The sequence below is a fragment of the Gallinula chloropus genome, assembly GCF_964237585.1.
Source record: "Gallinula chloropus genome assembly, chromosome: 2".
Classification (NCBI taxonomy): domain Eukaryota; kingdom Metazoa; phylum Chordata; class Aves; order Gruiformes; family Rallidae; genus Gallinula; species Gallinula chloropus.
In genome coordinates this window covers 120,215,302-120,237,487 of record NC_140086.1, presented here as the reverse complement: position 1 = coordinate 120,237,487, position 22,186 = coordinate 120,215,302, and the positions used below count along the sequence as shown (strand labels likewise).

The 22,186-nt window shown below is 44.5% G+C and overlaps 1 protein-coding gene across 1 annotated transcript in view; it reads left to right on the top strand.

The window, feature by feature from the left end:
• TGFBR2 (transforming growth factor beta receptor 2) overlaps positions 1-22,186 on the top strand; it is a gene marked incomplete at its 3' end in the record, with an annotated part of 61,154 nt that overhangs the window by 32,633 nt on the left and 6,335 nt on the right. Inside the window, exons 4-5 of the mRNA XM_084280295.1 lie at positions 12,488-13,287; positions 17,019-17,160. Coding sequence (XP_084136421.1) covers positions 12,488-13,287; positions 17,019-17,160 — 942 coding nt within the window. The remainder of the gene's footprint in view (positions 1-12,487; positions 13,288-17,018; positions 17,161-22,186) is intronic.

Below are 22,186 nucleotides of genomic sequence, written 5' to 3'. Positions count from 1 at the left end.
ATTTCAGGCCACAGGCAGCTGGTGGAAAACGCTCTGTGCAGAATCACTCCAAACAGTGTTCTGAAGTTCTTGGAGAAATAATACACAGCAGACAGGTAGCCATTGCAAATTTGACTACTCTGTGTTTATTTTTTAATCCCTCTCTTTTCAGCCAAACAAAATTGTGGGTGACTGGAAAGCAGCTTACACTGCTGTGGTGGAAAAATGTTTCTCATGGCAAAACTCAATGCCAGTATGTTTTAATTTTTATTTATTCAAATCTCTAATGTCACTGTTACCAGAAGGCAAAGCCAGGGAGCAAAACCACTGGAAAAGATTAGCCAAAATTAAGGATGGGGGAGAGCAGGGAGGAAGGATCTGGTTGGCTAGAAGTTGGCGAGGTGGCAGACAGGAGCCTGGTCCTGCTGTCATGGAGAAGATGAGTGCAGGACTAGACTGCCAGTTTTCTCCTCCCTGATGTCTAGTTGTGTCTGGCGGATCTTCTGCATTTTGCTTTTCTTTCTTATGTTCTGACCTGTTGTGATGAACAAGGTCTGTCTGTAACTCTTAGCACAGTTCCAGGCCTCCCTTGGTGTTTGGGCAGCTTTGTTCCTCAGCCTTCCCTTCACCAAGCCACCTCACATCCCCTATTCATCACCCAGTCCGAGCATGACAAATGCCTAACAAAGTTCTTCTTTATTAACAATCCTGAGCTATTTGGCTGAGGTCAAGGCTTGTTTACCCAAAGGGACCAAGTAGGACTGTGCTCTTTGCAGCCTCACATCTGACCCGTTCTCCGTGGGCAGAGATGACCAGGCACTCCTTGTAGCTGAGGAAATGGGATACCTGCATGTTACCCCGTGCATGACCTACGTGCTGTGCGCATCTTCCTGTTGTGCAGGCTTATTTGTTCAACAGCATGCAAAAGGGTGACCCAGGCATTGGAGACTGCAGGCAGGAGAACAAGTCCTTTAAGTACTGTTGTTGGTATATATGCAGTCGTTATCCTGGGCATCAAGTTCAAATCCAAGTAAAAATGCAGAGAGCTCAAAAAGTTGGAAACAGGATTTGCAGACCTGTTGCCCAGCTCCATTTGGTTTAGAGTAGTGTCATTCTAGTAGTTCACACAGTGATCAGTTTTCATCCTCATCTGCCTTGCCACGCTGTGCAGTTCTTCATACAGTCTGGAACCAGAGTGCCTGTGGCATTGCTCAGGTAGTCTCTGGTTATCCCTTATGTACTGCAAGGTGAGGTCATTATTTTGGGTATTCCCACCACATTACAACTTAATATGGTAGAAACCTTGAGCAGCATGAAGATATACAAGTTGTAATGTTTATCTGAATCATCCAAACAATTGCCTTGAAATACCAAGATTCCAGGGATAGAGATGACTAGGCTTATGGCAAAGGTTTATGAGAATAATGAAGCTAATGGGGGAAGTGTGTTGGGGGGGAGAGGGGGGAGGGTGCTGTGCTGCTAACAGTCTTCACATTGATCATGGGTTTGCTAAGTTTGCTAACTGAGAGTGTAACAGACATAAGTATTTGATTAATCAATTGTGGCTGAGTCACTTGCCCGAACAAATTACAGCCTATGGATTTGCAGTGTGCCAAGTGCTGTGATTGCTCACTGTGTACAGTTGTTGCCTGGGAGACCTGATATTGTTCTGCTGCCTGAACCACCACAAGCATGCCTGCGTGATGCCTTGTCCTGTGCCCAGATCGCAGGAGGTATGAGTAATGTTTTAGAATTTCCTTAACTTGGTATCTCTTGCTTGTCTCTAACATATTGCCCCTGTCTTTTCCTTTCTTTCTCTCCTCTTCCTCTCTTTACTAGAGTCAAAGCGTTAGTGATTTTACTTGACCACATAGGAGGATCTCAGACTTAAGAGCAGACTTAAGACCTGTGTACAAACAGCCACCAGGCCATAAATACTCGTGTGATGAGTTGCCCAGTGCTCAAGGAACAGCAGAAGGGCGATGATTACACCTGAACTGCTTCCAAGTGGATTTTAACAAAGGCTTTCATTAATCTGTTTTTCTGTTATCCAACTAACATGTTCAGAAGGTAACTGTCTTCCAGCTGCCCCATAAAAGAGGTCAGTAGCATTACATAACGTTGCACAGAGCCTCTCACTGCTTGTATATTGGCATTGTTCTCTATGTTTCCTCTTAGGTATTTGCAGCCAGAGTCCCACCCAATGCCTGCAGCTGTATGTAACCAAAGGAGAGGCTGTATAATACTGAATGTCTGATTCACTTAGTGGGATAGAAAGGAAATAGAATGGAAAGAGGCAAAAGAAGCCAAAATTTTGTTTTGCTCTGTATTATTTATATTGTTTGCTTCCTCAGAAAATAACCATGCAGAGCTCAGTTACAGATTTGTGTAAAAACAAACTAGGCAGAGCTCTTCCAGTCTGGTTGGCATATTTGTTACAATTTGCATCACTTGAGAGCTTAATAAGTGTGGGAATGTGGCCAACCTTTTATCAGGTTGTCACGGAAGAGACTTTAATAATTACAGACAGAAACAAACTGTAACTAACACTGGCAACATAATATTTTGGGAAAGGTTGGAGGGGTGAAACTCAGGCTGAGAATAAAAATAGTGGTTCATGTGTGGCATCTGTTGGAACATATTGAAACTGGGGAGATTGATTTGTTCCAGAAAACCACCAGCAAACAGCAGCAGACACCGAGTTTTATAACTGAGGCATGTATCACAGAAACACAGTCACATCGTGTAAAGTTAGAATATGTCAGCTTTCATATCACTGAGTGTGAAAGCTCAGCTACTAAAGTCAAAATGTTTGAGAGATGCCATGTACACACAGTGAAGTGACCTGTTAGAGTGGGAGAGATAAGAAGGGAATGCGTCCAGGGGTGGGAGATTTTAAACAAATGAATGCTGTGCCAGCAAACCAAGAACTACACTTTCTAGCCAGCAGTGAGGGAATGAAACAGCAACAGATTATTTGTTCTGTCTTAGAGCTGAAGAGTTTCTTAAACCTCCTGGGTGCTGAATAGCATACTTGGCAATCAGCTGAAAAATTAAATTCTGCTTACAGCAGATAAAATATCTGTTACATCATTGCTGCCCTGCCTTTTCACTGAAGAAAGCCAGCCAGAGGCAACCCAGTTGCCTCCTGCCTCCCTGAGGTGCAGCCATTCCTGTCAGGTGAAGAGTGCACAAGCATGACTCTTCCAACACACAACACATAGAACTGGGTCATGTAACTGGAGATTTCCCCCAGGCAGAACAGAGATGTCTGGAGTCCTGATCACCTGATCATGGGTCGTCATGTGCCAAGGGCACATGTGCCAGGGGAGAGCAGCAGCAAGGGTGCCACAGCTCTCCAAAACCACACATACCTTTGCCTTACTACCTCTCAGAAAGACAGGTAAATGGTGGCACTGGGCAACGGCCTTGTTGAGTTCTTTAAGAGCTGATGCTGATTTTCCAGCCATATGTTTACTGCAGAGCAACATTCAGGCTGGCAAATAACAAAAAGGTCAAATGAATGAGTTCCCACACCTTTGAGCAAACATCCTTATGGCACAAATTCTGAGTCATGAAGATGACAAGTGATTTTGAAAGACAACTTTAGCAACAGGCTCTAGAGATAGCTTTCCCTTGTCACTTCTACTGCCTTTAAGCTCTCATAGCAGGCCAGGCAGACCTGCCAGCTACCAGAGCTGGTGCCTCTCCAGGAGGCTGCTTGAGCAGATACTGTGTTTTGGATACCCTGGCATTGTCCTATTTAGACTAAAAGATGAAGACATACAGCTCAAACACAAGTTACTGGCCTTGACAGACTTGGTTTACCTAGTCCAAAAACACTTGTCAAATTCAGGACTGGCTGCATGAATTTAACTTTGAGGAAAGTCTACAAGAAATGTCAGTGTTTATTTTCCACTGGATAGTAAGACCAGAGTCCACTCTGGCTTTAAAATCAAGTAATCTCTGTTTTCTGCCTTCTGATGATTCAACATAGAGCTAAGAGAGGGATGCAACTGATTTCCTACCCCACAAAACCATTAAGTTAAAAAAAACCCAAAACAACTTAATCTCCAGCAACGATGGAAAATTAAAGTGTTTCCAAGAAATTGTTAAGATAAAAAAATGCAAGTTAGTTTGAGGTGCAGCATTTGAGTTTGATTATTTCTAAGTATTTTGTGTCAAGATCAACCATTTTCTAGGGAGAAATCCCTCACCCTGATAAGAAGACCTCCACCCCCATCCACAAAGTCCAAAAACAACGCCTGTAAAATCAGCAGAATTTTTTGTAAGTTGCAATCCACTTCCAGACCTCTTGTCTTCGAGATATGTGTTTCAGGGAAAAATACAGGAATGTCAGAAGCAGAGTTTCTGTTTTGAAAATCAACATTTCCCATCCAACAATCTTATTTTGCTAAAGATTTCCAAGCCCTTTTATTTCTAGAAAGACCAAAATCAGGAAGGTACATGAAACACTGAACTACAGAATTTCATTATCACTTGAAGATTCTTCAATAAACTAAGTTGCCTCCAAACAGCTGCTTGGAGTCTGTGAAACTTAAAGCATTTTATGGAATTAGTTTTCATCCAGAAAGTAGCACAAAAGGAATGGGCAAATTTTTTCATATTTTATTGCCTCATGTGTTGCCCAGAAGTCAATACACATGCAAGGTTCAAGCTCAGATTTTGCCTGATTGAGAATAACCAGAGAGGAAAAGCTCTTCCCTGAATCAAACAGAGCAAGACTTGAACTTGGAGCTTGCATACCCCAGGACTAGTCCTTCCATTGGTGGGGCTTCAGCGCTCACGACTCTTGCCAAATTGCTGCATTTGAACAGAATTCTGTTTGTGCAGAAACATTCAAAAAGTGTTAGTTTTCATTCCAGTGTGGAACTGAAGCCCAACTTTGAAACCTCAGAATTGCTGCAAAGCAGAGTTGTCCTCCAGTCAGCTCAAAGGGCTGCTTTGTGCCTCAGGAGCTTTCCAAAATAACTAGATCGCAAGGCCAGTTCTGGGCCCATGTTTGCAACTGCGGGTTTCTGCGGGGGGGGGGGGGTGTTAAGGCACTAGACAAGCTTGCAATACACCCATGTCAGCAAGTTTAACCTGAGTTCCACCAGTATCAAATCCATCCTTGCCCTGCTGCCTGGCTTTGTCTGGCAGTCGAACAGGCAGCAGCTTTAAACCCACACAAGCAGCACCGAAGTGGTTCTGCGAGGCCTGGCTGTGTGTCTCTGCTGCCTCATGCATTGAAGTGCAGGTCTTAATTTTATTGCCATCGTTTTATGTCTTGTTTCCAAAGGTCGGTGACACCCAAGTGCAATCAGAGGCATCCAATCCAACCTAAGGGATTTGCAGGTGAAGCGCTCTTGTGCTTTGAAGCTTCTTGACTAACAGGGGCTGTAGGGTGTTTCCATTTTCCTTGGCACCTGAGCCCTATTCCCTGAAGGCTAAGGGTTTTGCGGATGGCTTGTGCTTAGTTTAAACCACATACAGGAAGCTTTCTTTTAGCTCAACTTCTCCATTGTTATGCTATATTAATAGGCTCTTTTGAAGCTTAAGAAAGGACTGATGTGACTAAATAATAGTTCTGGGTGGGGAAAGTTATTTAGGAGCACGTTTGCAAAACCCAAAAGGCTGATTCATTTAACTGTTTCCTTGACTGCCTGTGCAGCCAGGTTTTGCTCATTATGGTGGTAAAAAAAGAGGAAGCTGCACTCCCATTTTTTTAAATGATGGGCTTTGAGTCATAAGTATTTATTTATAAGCAAATGAACATATTTATTCTTAGATTCCTGTAATCAAGCCAGAAAATGTTGGCTAGCCGCTACGCAAACAACACAGATATGCTCTGAATTTTGATCCTGCCCTGACTTTGTACACAGATTCCAGAGAGAAGTGCCCCAACCTGAGCTTATGCTGGAAGAGCCGATTTTGTTTTGCTCATATCAGCAGTCAAAATCAGAGGCAGTTCAAGAAATGCCTTACTCAGACCCTCAGTGCCATCAGCTCTTCAATGCTCCTGCCCCCTTTAATTCTGCTGACAGCCATCTCAGTCCCCTCCTAAGCTCAGGGTTCAGCCTTTTCAGTCCTGACACTCAGTTCTTCTTGTTGGATGCTCATTCTTGCACTTCCCAAGCCTTAAATGGAACTTGCTTAGTGTCTTGAAAACCGAAAATGAGCACACCCTTCATCGCTACTGCTTTAGGTGGGGATGTGCAGCCATATGGTCTTCACCCCCTGCCTCCCTACTTCCTTACTTCCTCCAAGGGACAGTGCCAGATCGGATGTGTCACTTTGCAGCAGGGGTGCAGGACAATGCAGTGCACAGGGGAAGTGGCCAAACTGCTCAGCTTCTGCTTTGATTAAAAACTTTGTTTCATTCTTTTTTAAGTGATGTTTGCAACATCAACAGTTTCTGCCTTCCACCCAGAAATCCCCCTGTGCCACAAGCACAGCTCTCTCTTGTGCAAAAAGGGGAAGTGCCAAAGGGCCCATGAAGTCTGCTGGAGAATTCTCAGCTGTAGGCCAAAATAATCCAGCCTGCTTTAGGGCATAACTGGAATGACTGGAGGCCCTCAGACAGGTAGCTGCATCAGTCAAGGAGCCTGGGGATGAGTTTCTTAGAGCTGAATGTGTGTACAACTACCTCCAACTGCCTGGATTCATGGGGAGAAATTTAAAAGAGAACCAAAACTTCTTGGAGTTTTTCTCCTTCATTTAGACTACATTTGTATTTCAAATATCTGAGCTACACAACGCAGCTCTGTGGCAAAGAAAAAAGGGTTAAAGGGCTCTAAAGAAGCATGTTCGTCTTTCTTAAAAAGTATACCATGTGATATAGATGACATATTACTCAATTCCAAGAGCAGAGTCCAAACTTCAAGCATGCTTTTCTGTGGTCAAGGAAGTGCAAAAAAACCCCCAACAACACAGAACCCTAAACATTCATCAAAATTATTCTGCTTGTTACAGATCATACTTGCATTCAGGCAGTTGTGGTCTGCTTGCAGCCAAACCCCTGAAACAGCCATCCCACAGCAGTCAGTTCTCCTCCACCGGGGTGTTTCCCAAGTTCTTTATAAAGCAGATTTTGTGAGAGCAAAGAATGCACATGGGAATAAGTGATGCAAATCTCCTGTTTACTGACAGTGACATTGGACTTTCTAAATATATGCCTCCAGTAAAAGTTATAAACAAAAATATTTTTTCCCTCTCCTTAATGTGGTAAGAAGCAGAAAGGGTGCCTGTAATGTGATTAATTTAAAAGTTGGTGTTTGGTGTTTAATTTAAAACTTAAAAAAAATAATTTACTAACATTTTGTTGTTAAAGGCAATCACTTGAGAATAAGGACTTGTGGTTTGTGCAGTTGTGTGAAAGAAAGGATTGACTTAAAAGGGATTGGCTTCATTTTGCATAAATGAAGGAAATTCACTCTTTGTAGGTGCTGCTAGTGAATGCCACTGACTTGTGCTAGCTGGGAATGTCAGTGCTAGAAAGGCACTTCCTCTTCCTTGAAACCCTATGAGAGGGGCTAGGATTGAATTACTTGCTCTACATCTGGTTGCTGAACCTTTCAAACAGAGGAAGCACATCCTGGTTCAGAATTCAGGCTGCCTTCCAAATAAAGAATGTACCCTTTAGATGTCCCATCACCTGCCTGACACTGATGGCTCCTGCTGTTTGCCAGCTAACTGTGTTTCCAATGGAAAAGTGATTGCGAAGAGAACTTGAAGGGTCGGAAGTGCTGCTTGTTCTGATTGTTAACTCATTTCCCCACCCCTTTCAGCATTGCTCACCATTTTAACAGGCACAGAGTAAGGGAAAGAGAGGCTCGTGGCTAATGTAGTTAGCGGCAACTTCCCTTCAGAGCTTATTGAACTTTTCATATTGTCTTGTTTGGCCCAATGCAGAGAACCTAGGTCAGTGGCATGGCTGAAAACATTTGCCAGAGCATCATTCTGCCAACAGAATCCACTCTGGTTGCAGCTTTGGTTGTTTTAGTCCATCCAAGTTAGACTCCCAGTCAGTCCTTTTCCTCACAGAAAGATAATTTAATACATTTTCCCTGACTCAAAGGAAGAAACAGGCTGGGGTAGTACATTCCCATGGGTCTGATGAAATCAGGTTCAGATAAACTCTGACCCTCCTTTCTTGAGGGGTGGAGATGTAGCCCTCTGTGTTAAGGAATGGAGAGAGTGTGGAGAGATGTCCCAAAGGTTTGCCAAGAGAAGCTGAAAGCTTATGGGTGGGAATTAGAAACCAAGGCAGCAAAAGGAACCTTGTGGTTGGTGTCTACTACAGGCTGCCCGATCAAGGGGAGGCTACTGATGAAGCACTCATACTTCAGCTACAGGAGGCGTAGTGCTCAAAGGCTCTTGTCCTGCTGGGGATTTTAACCACGCCAGCATCTGGTGGAAAAGCAACACAGTGAGCTGTAGACAATCCAAGAGGTTCCTGGAGTGCCTTGACCATAACTTCCTAAGTCAGGAAATAGACAGACCTACCCAAGGGTAAGAGGTACTGGACTTGATAGTTATCAATGCAAATGACCTCATCAGGAATGTCAAGACTGGGGGCAGCCTGGGCTGCAGGGGTCACACACTGGTGGAGTTCAGAGTCTTAAGAGGTATGTGTCAGGCAAGGAGTGTAGTCAGGACCCTGCATTTTAGGTAAGCAGGTCAATAGGATCCCCTGGGAAACCATCCTCGGGGACAAGGAAGCAGAGAAGAGCTGTCAGATCTTTAAGGGCACTTTCCATAGAGTGCAAGAGCCCTCGATCCCCAGGTGTAGGAAATCTGGCATAGAAAGGAGGAGACCAACATGGCCAAACTTAAAGGCAAGAAGGAACTTTACAGTCAGCCTAAGCAGGATCAGGCATCCTGGGGAGATGTATACGGATGCTGCCTGGTTATAAAGTGATGAGGTCAGGAAGGCCAAGGCACAGCTGGAGCTGAACTTGGCAAGGAATGTTAAGAACAACAAGAAGAGCTTCTACAAGTACGTCAACCAGAAAAAGAAGGTTAAAGAAAGTGTATCCCCCTGATGAGAAAGGCTGGCAAACTGGTAACAGCAGATGAAGAGAAGGCTGAGGTTCTCAACAACTTTTTTGCCTTGGTCTTCACCGCCAACCTTTCTCCTCAAATCTCCTGAGGAGTTGAAGGACTTCAAGATGGGGACCTGGAAGACAAAGTCCCTCCCACTGTAAGTGAACACAAGGTTTGTGACCACCTTAGGAACCTGAACATCCATCCGAGAAGCATCCCAGAGTCCTGAGGGACTTGACTGATGTAGTTGCCAAGCCACTCTCCATGATATTTGAAAGGTCATGGCAGTCAGGTGAAGTCCCCCATGACTGGAAGGAAGGAAAAATTACACTCTTTTTGAAAAACAGTAGAAAGGAGGACCCCAGAAACTACCAACCTGTCAGTCTCACCTCTGTGCCTGGGAATATTATGGAACAGATCCTTCTAGAAGCTATGCTAAGGCACGTGGAGTACAAGGAAGTTATTTGAGGCAGCCAGCATGGCTTCACCAAGGACGAGTCCTGCCTGACCAACCTAGTGGTTTTCTACAATGAAGTGACTACATCAGTAGACAAGGAAAGAGCAATGGATGTCATCCGTCTGGACTGCATAAAGGCTTTTGTCACAGTCCCCCACAACGTCCTTTTCTCTTAAATTGATGAAATACAGACTTGATGGGTGGACTGTCTGGTGGATAGGGAATTGGCTGGATGGTCACATCCAGAGGGTAGTGGTCAATGGCTCAATGTCCACATGGAGAGGAGTGACAAGTGGTAGGGACCTGTGCTGGGACCTATGCTGGGACCAGTGCTCTTCAATATCTTCATTACTGACATAGTTGGATTGAGTGGACCCTCAGGAAGTTTGCAGATGACACCAAGTTGAGTGGTGTGGTTGACACCCCAGAGGGATGGGATGGCATCCAGAGGGACCTGAAAAAGCTAGAGAGGCAGGCTTCTGCAAACCTCATGAAGTTCAATAAAGACAAGTGCAAAGTCCTGCACTTGATTTGGGACAATCTTCGTTATAAGTACACGCTGGGGGATGATGTGATAGAGAGCAGCTCTGCAGAAAAAGACTTGGAGGTACTGATGGATGAAAAGCTGGACATGAGCCACCAATGTGCACGTGCAGCCCAGAATGCCAATCACATCCTGGGTTGCATCTAAAGAGTGTGGCCATCAGATGAGAGCAGAGGTGATTCTCCCCCTCTACTCTGCTCTGGTGAGACCCCCAGAGTACTTAGAGTATGCTGGATGCAGTACTTAGAGTACTGCATCCAGCTCTGGAGCCCTCAACACAAGAAGGACATGGACCACTTGAAGTGGGTCCAGAGGAGGGCCACAAGGATGATCAGAAGGCTGGAGCACCCCTCCTATGAAGACAGGCTGAGAGAGTTGGGCTTGTACAGGCTGGAGAACAGAAGACTGAGGGGAGATCTTATAGTGGCCTTCTAGTACCTGAAGGGGACCTACAGGAAAGCCAGGAAGGGACTGTTTGTAAGGGCAAGAAGCAACATGATGAGGGGCAATGGTTTTAAACCAGAGCAGGGAAGGTTTAGATTTGACATTTGGAAGTTCTTCACTACAGTGGTGGTGAGACGCTGGAATGGGATGCCTAGTGTCGTGGTTTCACCCGGCTGAGGGCCAAGATCCACGCAGCTGACTGCTCCTTTAAGGAAAAGAGCAGATTAAAGGGAAGGGGAGGGGGGTGAGAAGTAAGGGAAGGGAAAAGGAAGAGAAAGGGGCAAATAACCCCAAGATCAAGAAATTAAGAGGCCCGTGGGTTGGGATAAGGATAGTTTACTAAGATAACAGAAAGATACAATGTAACAATACTAACAGGACTTCAAAGCAAAATATATGAAGCTGTTGATACACAAGGCAGTTTCTCACCAAACCATACAACTCAGGCCGTGCCACCCAGAGCCGTCCCAGAACCCGACCGTCCCCCAAGAACCGCGCGTCTCGGAGCCGCCCCAGGCCTTCCTCCCGTCAGCCCCCCCCGATATCCTGGGCAGGACGTAACTGGCGTGGAATACTCTCTTTGGTCAGCTCGGTCACCTGTCCTGGCTTCGCCCCTCCTTTCTCATGAAGAGCTGAGAAAGTCCTTGACTGTCTGACAGCAACTAGAAACATCAGGGTGTTATCAGCGCTACTCCCATCTTACTCTCAAACACAGCATTCATCTGCTGTTACAAATGAAATTAACTCCATCCTGACCAAAACCAGGACACCTAGAGAGGTGGTGCTGGCCCCATTCCCAGAGGCATTCAAGGTCAGGCTTGACAAAGCTCTGAACAATCTGATCTAGTTAAAGGTGTCCCTGCTTATTGCAGGAGGGTCGGACTAGGTGACCTTTAAAGGTCCCTTCCAACCTAACAAATTCTATGATTCTGTGATTCCTTAATCTATTTTCAGAATAGAACTATTCAATTTTAAACTGTTTATCTTCCCTGAGAAATAATGAAGTAGGTCACTTCTAGAGGTGACAGGGCAGCTCTCCCCTCTAGAATAACGTTCAGTACTGTTCCCAGAACACGTCCCAATTCTATAATACATGCCTGATATTCTTCTGTTCCCTATCCCTATATGTTCCAACTAAGAATGTGTTAGCATGTGGAGTGTACCAGCTAAGGCATTTGGAGTCAGCCACCTACTGCTTTACAACCGGGCAGCCAGTGTACAGCCAGAAAGCGACACACAGAGGGTGCTTTCAATTACATAAATCCATGCAAAAAGTTCATGGGGGTGTGTGTGACAGTTCTCAGATGTGTGAGACATGCCTGATTGTGCCTGCAGGATTCAAACACCCACGTGTGTGTGGGCATTTAAATCTGTTCTAGCAACATTCATGTACATCAAGGTATGGGACTGAGTTCTGTTTCCTTAGATGTGTGTGCAGGCATATGGACTGTGCCTGCATGTTCACCTGCGGCAGTTGTGTGCAGACAGGCTTTCTGAAGGTGTCTTTTCATGGGTGCCACATAAATATGCTGGATCTGGAGCGATAACTGGGCAAGCAGGAATTCACATGCTGCATTGCCTATTTATTTATTAATCCAGTTCTTAGGAAAATTAATGGGTTCTAGTGATTACTGGTTAAAGGGGCAGATCTGTCAAGGGTACATTGACACAGTAAGTGCAGGAGACTTTGGCTGTTGTCTTCAGGAAAGTGAAGTTTAATTCATAATCTATTAAGAGGCTGAGAGAAGAGCAAAGCTATTAAATTCCATTAGGTTCTTGCTTACTCAGTTCCGGCTTCCTATAAAATAAGCAGACAGGCAAGTCCTGGTAAGTGGAGGCCTATATACAAACCAACACTCTGAGGTAAGAAAGTAGTGATAATTTGTACTACTTACTGTCAATAGAGGAAATAATGTATTGCTCTCTGGATGAAAACTGTAATTATTGACAGTGTCCTGTACCCAGAAAGCTAAGGCATCATTTAATGTATGTCCTCCTCCTGTTCTTCTTTCCAGCAGACCCTCATAAGCCAGAGGAGAAAGATGAAATTTCCAAAGTCACAATCATAAGTCTTGTCCCATTACTGGTGATTTCTGTTGCTGTGATTGTTATCTTTTATGCCTACCGCACTCATAAGAAGAGGAAGCTCAACAAGGCATGGGAGAAGAATGTTAAGCCCAGGAAACATAAGGACTGCAGTGATGTTTGTGCCATTATGTTAGACGACGACCGCTCAGACATCAGCTCTACCTGTGCCAACAACATCAACCACAACACAGAATTGCTGCCCATTGAGTTGGACATTGTTGTTGGCAAAGGAAGGTTTGCTGAAGTGTATAAAGCCAAATTGAAGCAAAACACGTCAGAGCAGTATGAAACTGTGGCAGTCAAGATCTTCCCCTATGAAGAATATGCCTCCTGGAAAACTGAGAAAGACATTTTTTCAGATGTAAACCTGAAGCACGAGAACATCCTCCAATTCTTGACAGCCGAGGAGCGGAAGACAGATCTTGGGAAACAGTATTGGTTGATTACTGCCTTCCACGCTAGAGGAAACTTGCAGGAATACCTCACAAGGCACATTATCAGCTGGGAGGATCTCTGGAAACTGGGTGGGTCCTTGGCCCGAGGGATTGCTCATCTGCACAGTGATCACACTCCCTGTGGTCGCCCTAAAACACCTATTGTGCACAGAGACCTAAAGAGTTCCAACATCCTGGTGAAAAATGATTTAACCTGCTGCCTTTGTGACTTTGGGTTATCCCTGAGATTGGACCCTTCTCTGTCTGTGGACGACTTGGCTAACAGTGGGCAGGTAAGTTAAAAGTTTGAAGGGCAGGTGGGGGGGGTATGGGTGTGTCAGTTCCTGGGCTTATCTTAACATTAAAGCAACAGTGAGAAAAGTGCAACAAAGATGTTGTTATGATCAGGAATATACAATGCAGCCATCCTCTTACACTAAGTGTACATGAGGTTGTTAATTACTCTTTGTGATGCTGCTGCACACACACACACACTGTGATAAGGTTGTGCTTCACAAGGTGAGGTAGTGCCATTATGGCTTTGTGTGAGTAGATCCATTCCTGGTGTACCCCATCATTGGTGAAATCAGTCTTCTATCCTTGAGAAGAAGCATAAACATGGAACTAGAGTGATAGATAACCACTTGAAAAGGCCAAAAATAAGCTTGTTTAACATTATGACGCTTTCTCCAAATGCAGGCTAATGCAAAGAGTCTCAAGTAAAAATTGCCCCGTTGTTACTTTTTCAAGTAAGTAGCATGGATAATACTCATCTATTCAAAAGAACACCGTGAGGATGTTTATGAATGCATCAAAGATGAAACTTTTCAAGTAAATTTCTAAATATTGGCTCTTCTAATGAAAACATGTATATAAATTCAGACAATTTGATAAGTTAATTAAAAATTATTTAATTACACATATATTTATACATGGGGTTTTTTTATTTACATTTTTATGCAAGTCCTACCAAAGCTTGTCCATTTACATGGACTTTTACTTCATATGGAACTAATGTTTTGATTTGGAACGTTTTCAGGGACAGTTCTTCAGTCAGCAATGCTCTGCTGATTTCACAGGAGCTTGGCTGTTGTTTATCTGATGAGGACCTGTCTTTAAGAGTCTCCTTAATGAGAGACAACTGTCCTGATCTCATTTTGAGAAGGTTTATTAACCAGCACCTGCAGTAATGATGATCAAGGAAGCTGTATTTAAAATAATACAGACATCACTCACAATTACATACAATTTCTATCCAGCATGCCAGACCTCTTTGGAGTTCAGGGAAATGGTACCATAGTGTCATAAGACTGGTTCCATTTGGAATAAAGTGAAAACAGAGTATTCATCAGTGTAAGGCAGGAGCTCTGAAACTCATCCCTGTAGACACTTTGATTGCTTAAAGTCAACCCATATTTCATGCTGATTTCTCTGGCATTGCTCACAGAGGATAGCATTAGTACTGCCACTTCCATATGAACACTGATGGTAAAGGATGGTGTTGCCCAGAGCAGGTTGCACCTTTGGAATTGGTGTCCTCGGGCACTGGCATTGAGGCCCATTGTTTTACTTTGTTCATCTTCACTCAATCTGTTTGGGGATGTCCAAGCTAGTGTCCTTCTCTGTGATGAAGAGTAAGATGGTGTGAAGCAGCTCCACCTTGACTTCCACCTCGTTTCTTCCGGGCACATGATCACCACCCACTCAAATTACCCAACATGCCAACTCCAATACTGCAGCTTTTGCTAAAGGGGTCTTGCACCAGAATTTTCCTTATGCATGTTTTCTATACTTTACCCTTAGACTCAAAACTTTCCCACCAAGAGATCCAATCTTTGAAGGTATGTAATGGAGCTGACCTAAATCTTAAATCTAGGAATCCTCTAGCATAGATGAAAGTGTAAGTATTTTACCATTTTTCTGGTCAGCCTTTGTAATATTCAGGGCAAGCTGTTGGGGTTACAAAGCTATCTCCTTTCTAGTCTTCCTAACTACCTTCTCTATCATGCAAACGTAGCTGCTACTGACCATAGAGCACCAGTGCCCTTAGTGACTGAATGGCTGGAACAGAAACCAGAGTGGACTTTGCAAAGAGAAGGCATATCAAGACTCCAGAGGGGCAACCAATTCTGAGTTGCCAGAGTTTAGATACCTAAAATGCCAGTGAGACTCAGGACTCAGGTTCCTGTGAGATACAGAGAAAGTATCTTTGACCTAAAGGCATAATAATCTAAATGCAGATAAAAGGACACAAGCAGAATGGAATGCATGATAGATCCTATGCAGGATGGAAATGGGATTGTTATGAAGCCATTCTTCAAGTCATTTTAAATTTTCTCTGCATTTCCCACTGTGCTTTTTAGTTATAGGCTTTGATCTGTCATGGTCCAACAAAGCTGCAGAGTCATTTTCACCACTGCAAAGAGAGTGTGAAATGCCAGAACAGCCCTTTGTGACAATGTTAGGCACCTGTATTTAGGCACTGTTAATGCTTGTTAAAATCAGCAGGATTTGGGGGTTTGGGACTGTGAGCCATAGTGTACAGGTAACCCTTTTTAAGCTTTGGATGGGATCTGCCTAGGGAAGAAATTGTGTGTTGGGGGCTAGAAACAGCCTCTGCTGCAGTTTCCACATGTTCATGGAAAGAGAGGGAGATGCTGGTCAACTTAGTGCTGCTGACATGATTGTCCCAAGTACCTGTTCAGTTGCTCACGTTTATGTCCTCAAATTCGCCACCAAGCCCACGTGATGGGGATTTTAACTTTGGGACTGGTCACACGGGGATTTTTTTTCCTGTCCTCTGCTCATAAAGACTTTTTTCCTACAACCATTTGGATATTTTTGACACAGAAATTCTCTGCTGTTTGCAGGGTTCTGTGACAATATGGCCTTGATCTTTCCCACATGATCTTTCCTTATGGTGCATTGCGCTCCTTGTGGGACACGCTCCCATTCAGCCTGGGCCTGGCGTGATAAGATGGTGTTCACAGAAGCTTGTAGAATGGATGTTGTGGGGCTCTCTCAGGGACTCTGCATTTACTGTGTGGCTGCCTGCGATTGCAGCCCTGGAAACTGAGATGATCTTTTGCAGCCCGGCTTGCAGCTGGGCTCTGGAGTGATTGCTCTAGTGCAGTCTACAAACAGCTCATTTGAATCACAGGTCCTACCGCATCACGTACTTGTGCTTGTTTGTCGCTGTGACTAACCAGCCCCCAATTTGAATCCATCTTTCCCTGATCAAATACTTACTATGCTTGTAGTTTTTCAATGGGGATAAATTTTCTATACCTACCCTGTGAAGAGTTCGTCACTTGAGAGAAACAGTTGAGTGATCCAACAGATCTTCCTTAAATCCTTTCTTGTGACTAAAACAGACGTTTAAACTTTGCCTTCTGTAATGCAAGGCCACAATCTAGATCTCAGCAAAGCTGCTGTAATCATTGCTGAAAATCACTCACCATGAATAAAGTTTATGAGAACGGTTTTTCAAACAAAGGGGCTGATTTTTGGTTTCAGTTCAAACCTGTGCTTCTGCATTTGGTATTTGTTTATTTGCCTTCTGCCAGGCCTGCATCTACCACTTTCCTTTTAAGCCTACCATGAAAAGAAACAGCTAACACTGTAATATGCAGTGCAAAAGAATACAATGTGTTTCTTGCTCATCTGAAAGACGCTCAACTCAGCAGCAATTGCTTCAGGCCCGAAGGGCAGAGTTTATCTGTGAACTGCCAAAGAGTGAGAAAGCTTGTTAGTGTCAAAATTATTTGCTTAAAGAACTAAAAAGTGCTTCCTTTTTAAACTTTTTTTTTTCCTTTACCCAGGAAGGTGCAAGTAACTCGGTAGTCAGGACAATGCCAGATTCCCCTGGCAGCAGAAAATATGACCTGTGCCAAGTATGGCCTGAATTTTTGGATACGTGTCAAACAGCACCATTTCTGTGAAAGCTGAAGTTAAATCACAGCAGAATCCAAAACATGAATTACAGTTGCAGCTCCTGAGCTCTCCTCCATCTCCCTTCCTGTAGGTTGGCACAGCAAGGTACATGGCTCCTGAGGTTCTGGAATCCAGGATGAACTTGGAGAACGTGGAGTCCTTCAAGCAAACAGATGTGTACTCCATGGCTTTGGTCCTCTGGGAAATGACATCTCGCTGTAATGGCGTTGGAGGTAAGTGCCATCAGTTTTGTCCTCTCTAAAAGTATGTTTGGACAGAGATGTTCATGTGGTTGTCTGGGCAGTACAACTCTCACCAATTGTACTGACATACTCAGATACTGTAAATTAACAGGACTTCAGCAGTATGAGATGTGCATGTGCATGAGCAGACTTGAACACCAAACATCTGCAAGCACAAGGAAATTGGTTCTCGATTGGTGTAAGGATATATCTGCACTTTTAAATATAATTCATGTCTGGTTTAATTAATTAATTATGTACCTCATTTTTTCCTATAACATCTTGAGTAGCCATGGATTGACTCATTGGTTGACCTCACCCAAAATGATTGGAAACATGACAATTTGATATATTAAGACCAAAAAGTGATAACTGCCTCCCATTTACTTTCATGGAATGTTAATTATGAAACCTAATGAAGGCCAGTTAAGTGTCACATTTACTAATTGATCATTTCAGTAAGCACCACCATAGTCATAGAGAAACCTTCCTGCTTTCCTGAAATCCCCAGCTGCTGCTCATATTTTTTTTGTGAAATTGCAAGAGATCATCCATATGAGAAATCAAGGGATGTCTGTTATATGAAGTGCAGTAACAAAATAAAAACCATTGGAACTGACTGTCAGAACAGCTCCAGGAAGAGCTGCAGTGCTTGTTCATATTCAGAGTTTGTCCATGGAAACAAAATCTCCATTTCTGCTTTGCCTAAAGCTGCCCCAGAATTCCCAGTGTGCGGCACTGGTACGTGCTAGAAATCAGTAAAGTTGATGTTGAGAAATCTGCATTACATATTGCCATGTTTAAAGATTTTCACCTTACTTTGGGGACTAAAATGGGACTTAGTTACATATAAAATTCTTCAGTCTGCTGGTATTGTCTAGCACTGGTTGTAACAAAAACTGCTGTGCAGCCCAGGGCTCATACAGACAGTCTGAGGAGTAGGGCTGTAAAAAAGTAACACACATGTGGTTATTACAGTAGATATGCAACTGTGATTTGATTTGTTACTCTTCTTCCAAAACCACAGAGGCTGCCTTTTAATCAGACTTGGCATGGTTGTGTATGGAAAGGCTGCTACAGAGACAGGACAAATTTGTAGGCTAGAGGACTATAGTATGGGGAACAGAGTGTACAGGAGGGAAACCAGTGTCCCATGAGAAGATGCTCATAGCTGCTCCTTGTTTCTCTACTAGTATCTGTGGGATACCACAAGGGTGTCCACAGAGGTCTCTGAAGCCGCTCTGCGCAGTGGCTGTGAGGCTGTGTCACGACGTCCGTGTGCAGGCGGGAGGAATGCCTCTACCTCAGTCTCCTCCTGTCTGACCAGCATTTGATCTTGCTGGGAGGGCTGGACTGTGGGCAACAGATTTGCCCCTGTTGCACCCTGCCAGGAAAGCTACAAAGCAAGTATGTGTGCAAACAGCTAGTGCTAGCAGAAAAGCATGGGGAGGGAAAAAAATATAGTCAAACATTTCAGGGAAAAAACATTTGGTGCTTCAGGAACTGAACCTCAGTCTGGCATATTCCAAGGCAAACTTATCCACTTTTAACTGTCGTGGTCATGCCTGTTTCTAAATGCATTGGCACAACCTCAGCCTTTCATTAGCACTTTATAAATGTGGCTGAGGAGATTTAAAACCCAAGAAAAAGGATCTTTGCCCTGTCTCTTGAGCTCTCTCTGTTTCTTGCATTTAGGAACTCACCTTATTAATATAAATATGGCTGTTCACTGTGGAGTCTTTTATCTTTGCTGATGCCTGAGTCCCTTCCTGTTCATTATTTGCTGAGTACGGCATAATAGAGATTGTGGCAAAACCAAAACTTATTGCTGCTGTTCTCAGAAGGCGACTGCCTAAAAGAGGATATAAAGGGAGTTTCATAAGGAAGGAAAATCACCAGCATGTTTAGCTAGAAGAGACTGACCCATTATAACCTTGAGAAGAAAAGCTGAAGTCATTTCAGGAAAAGGAAAGATTTCTCTGGCCCAGCATCCCCTTTGCTTTCAAAGTGGAGCTTAACCCCCACCCACATCCCTCAGCCATCTTCCTCTCCAGAAACACATTTCTTGAATTTCATTTCCCTATTTCAGTCTCTTTTCCAAGGGCTGAAGTCCCAGTTAAAGCACTGGAGTACTTAGGCAGGTCTGTAGTGGGTGGAACTTGGGCTTAGTGTCTCCAGAGCGGTTAAATACAACTCCCAGGATGTAGCTCCCTTAACTTGTCACTGGCACTGAGGTGCAGCAGCACGGCATGGTTTCTTTCATTTCCTTCTTAGATTTTCCCTGGGTTCGTGCAGTCTGGCTATCGTTGCAACCAGCTGGTGAAATACCCTTGCAGTGATTCACGGCTACAGCTCCCCCTCTGCTTTCTCTCTCCATCTGTCACTCGTGAGACTCCCTTGTCTCCTCGCAGCGTTCTTGAGGAGCTGCCTCCACTCACGCAAACCCCTCTTTGCTTCCTAAACTGCTACAAACTGAGAGAAATGACCTCACGTATAAGCCAGGGCAGGCTGGCTTGGCTACAGCCAGCCTTTCCAAGGGAACCCGAAAGACGCAGGCACCGTCTTTGCTGACTGCCTGTCAGCTCCCTGTCGCTAGAGAAGCCCATGGCAGCTCAGAGGGCAGGAGCAGCAGCCTAAGCCGAGGCAGCTGCATCAGCGACTTTCATTAGGGAGGGAAGCATGGGGGGGGGGGGGGGTTGCTAATTGCCTTTCAGCCACGTGAAAGGTACGGTGACTTACTTCTTTTACAAAGGGAGCTCTCAGGATTCGTTTGTCAGCGTGCAGGTGTTCGGTGAGCGTGGGAGGCAAGGGAGGCAGGTCCTTCCACTGCGGCAGCTTTGTCGAACACCATCTCCGCGCTGTGCCAGGCCTTTTCAGTCAGCAGACGTTTAAACAAAAATACCCAGCAGCATAATCCATACTGTGAAGCTGCCGTAGTAAATAAGCAGGTGGGGATCGGCTTTCGAGAAAGGCCATGCTGCTCATTGTTACTTTGTTGTGCTAAATACGGAGAAGCAGAAATGGGGCACCAGGGAAAGGCAGACAGAGGCAAAGATCGAGTTTGACTGATTTTTCACCGGAGTATAATTTAAGAGGCATATTTAGAAACTCAGCAATACTACTTTGGGGAGAACTTCAACTGCTCCACGCTGCCGTTAACTTGGTATTTCATTCAGCGCAACAGCTGTGCACCAGATGCTGCACGTTGCAAGAAATGTAATTTTCGTCTCAACCACTTGCTTTCAGAGCGACACAGCTTTGGTGACTGAGGCAAGTGTAATTTCTCTGACGGCCTCCTAGAAAGAAAAGAAAACCATCTGTTCTGTATCAGAGCTGCTATGGGTGGGGGACTATTTGGGGTGGCAGGGAAGGAGGAGAGGAAAGGGAACTTCTGGACACGTGGGGTTGGTGAAGAGGGAGAAGAGAAACCCCCTCAGAAAATGGCGTCCTTGCTCGTGCAGGATTGTGCTGCCTGGAGTGGTGGCTGGCTTTGGTATAGCAACCAGGCTTTGTTTGAAATGGCAGCCTTGCTTTACCAGAGCCATGTTTAATATGAAGAAAATCAGTGATTAATCTTATGCTCACTTGGAAAGAGTAAGTCAAGACCTGCAGTTGGCTAACTAAATGTGTGTGCATCCTGTACCTGGTGAAATGGTTGTTTACATCATACTGACATGGAGGGGTTACAGTGTCAGCACTTTGATAGCCTGTACCATGGGGCGGTGCTTGCGCATTGGGCCCTGAGGTGGTGGCATCTGGGGCCTGATTTAAACCTCTCCTGTGGAGCAAACAAAGTAACTCATGCCCTAGAAATTCACCACAGTGCTGCCTATAGGGTAGCAAGTAGTGTCCTTTAACAAGCCCAGATAGGAGTAGGAAGAGCACTGCACTATACTCCTTGTTGGGTGTAGGTGTGCTCTGTGTTCCTCTACTTTCCCACCTCAGGATCCAGCACATAGTGACTAAGCAGCCTGTAACCACATGCTGATGACACTCTCAAACATTTGGAAGAGTGGCTGATCATCAGATGTGTCACTTAAAACATGTCTGTGCGAGTGAAGCAGCAAAGTGAGTTCACCCATCCCAATGCTCCCTCACCTGTCCCAGGTAGCATCTGTATTCTGAGGGAGTGGAGCAGGGAAACCTAGGGAAAATGTGAAGTAAGAACATGATGGCTCCTTCAACTTGGCCATGAAATGGCTTTTGGGCCTCTGTCCTGTGCATTATTATCCCCTTGTGCAACAGTTAGGTTGATCCACCACCCAAATTCCTCTAGCATGAAGGCAGACACAATCTGCACATACGCTCAGCTTTGTGCGCTTGCACGAGCTGTCACAGTAGCTTTACCCCTCTGTGGCTCTCCCGTTGTAAACTCTAAAGTGAGGGGTGTTTCAAAAGGACCTAAAGGTTCTCAAACACAGGCCCACTGATGTGGGCTGTGCTTCACAGTTGATTTTTGCTGGCCTTCTTTTGCCTCGCTCCTGTTTTGATTCTACAAATGAACCTTCATCTTCCAGTACGATAAGCTGTCCCACAGAAATCAGTGGGACACAAAAGGAAGTGGTGACAGGGTTTGTGGGTATGTTGTTCTGATCCAAAAGAAGAGAATCTTACTGCAAATACCTTAGAGTAGAAGAAGACTATTTGAGTGAACCATATTTTTCACGAGGAACCCGCAGCCAAATTTTCCAAAGCATTCATCAGGCACAACAAATGGATTTTCTGTAATGTCTGGGGCTAAAAATCCAGTCCCAGCCTTTCTGAGAGTTACGAGCAGGCCAGTGTCAAAGGACACCAGAGGTACAGCGATTCTTACCACAAGGTAACTCACAAGCATAAAGATTAAATGCTAGAGGTTAACGTTGAAGGAACTCTGCCATTACTGAACACTGAAGGTGCTGTAGTTTATGGTATCACAGATATTTATGGTACTTCACCCAGTTGTCATTTTTAGTGCCTGGCTGGTCTAAAACCAATCAAAACAAACATATAAGGCATGAAAAATAGATTCAGCATC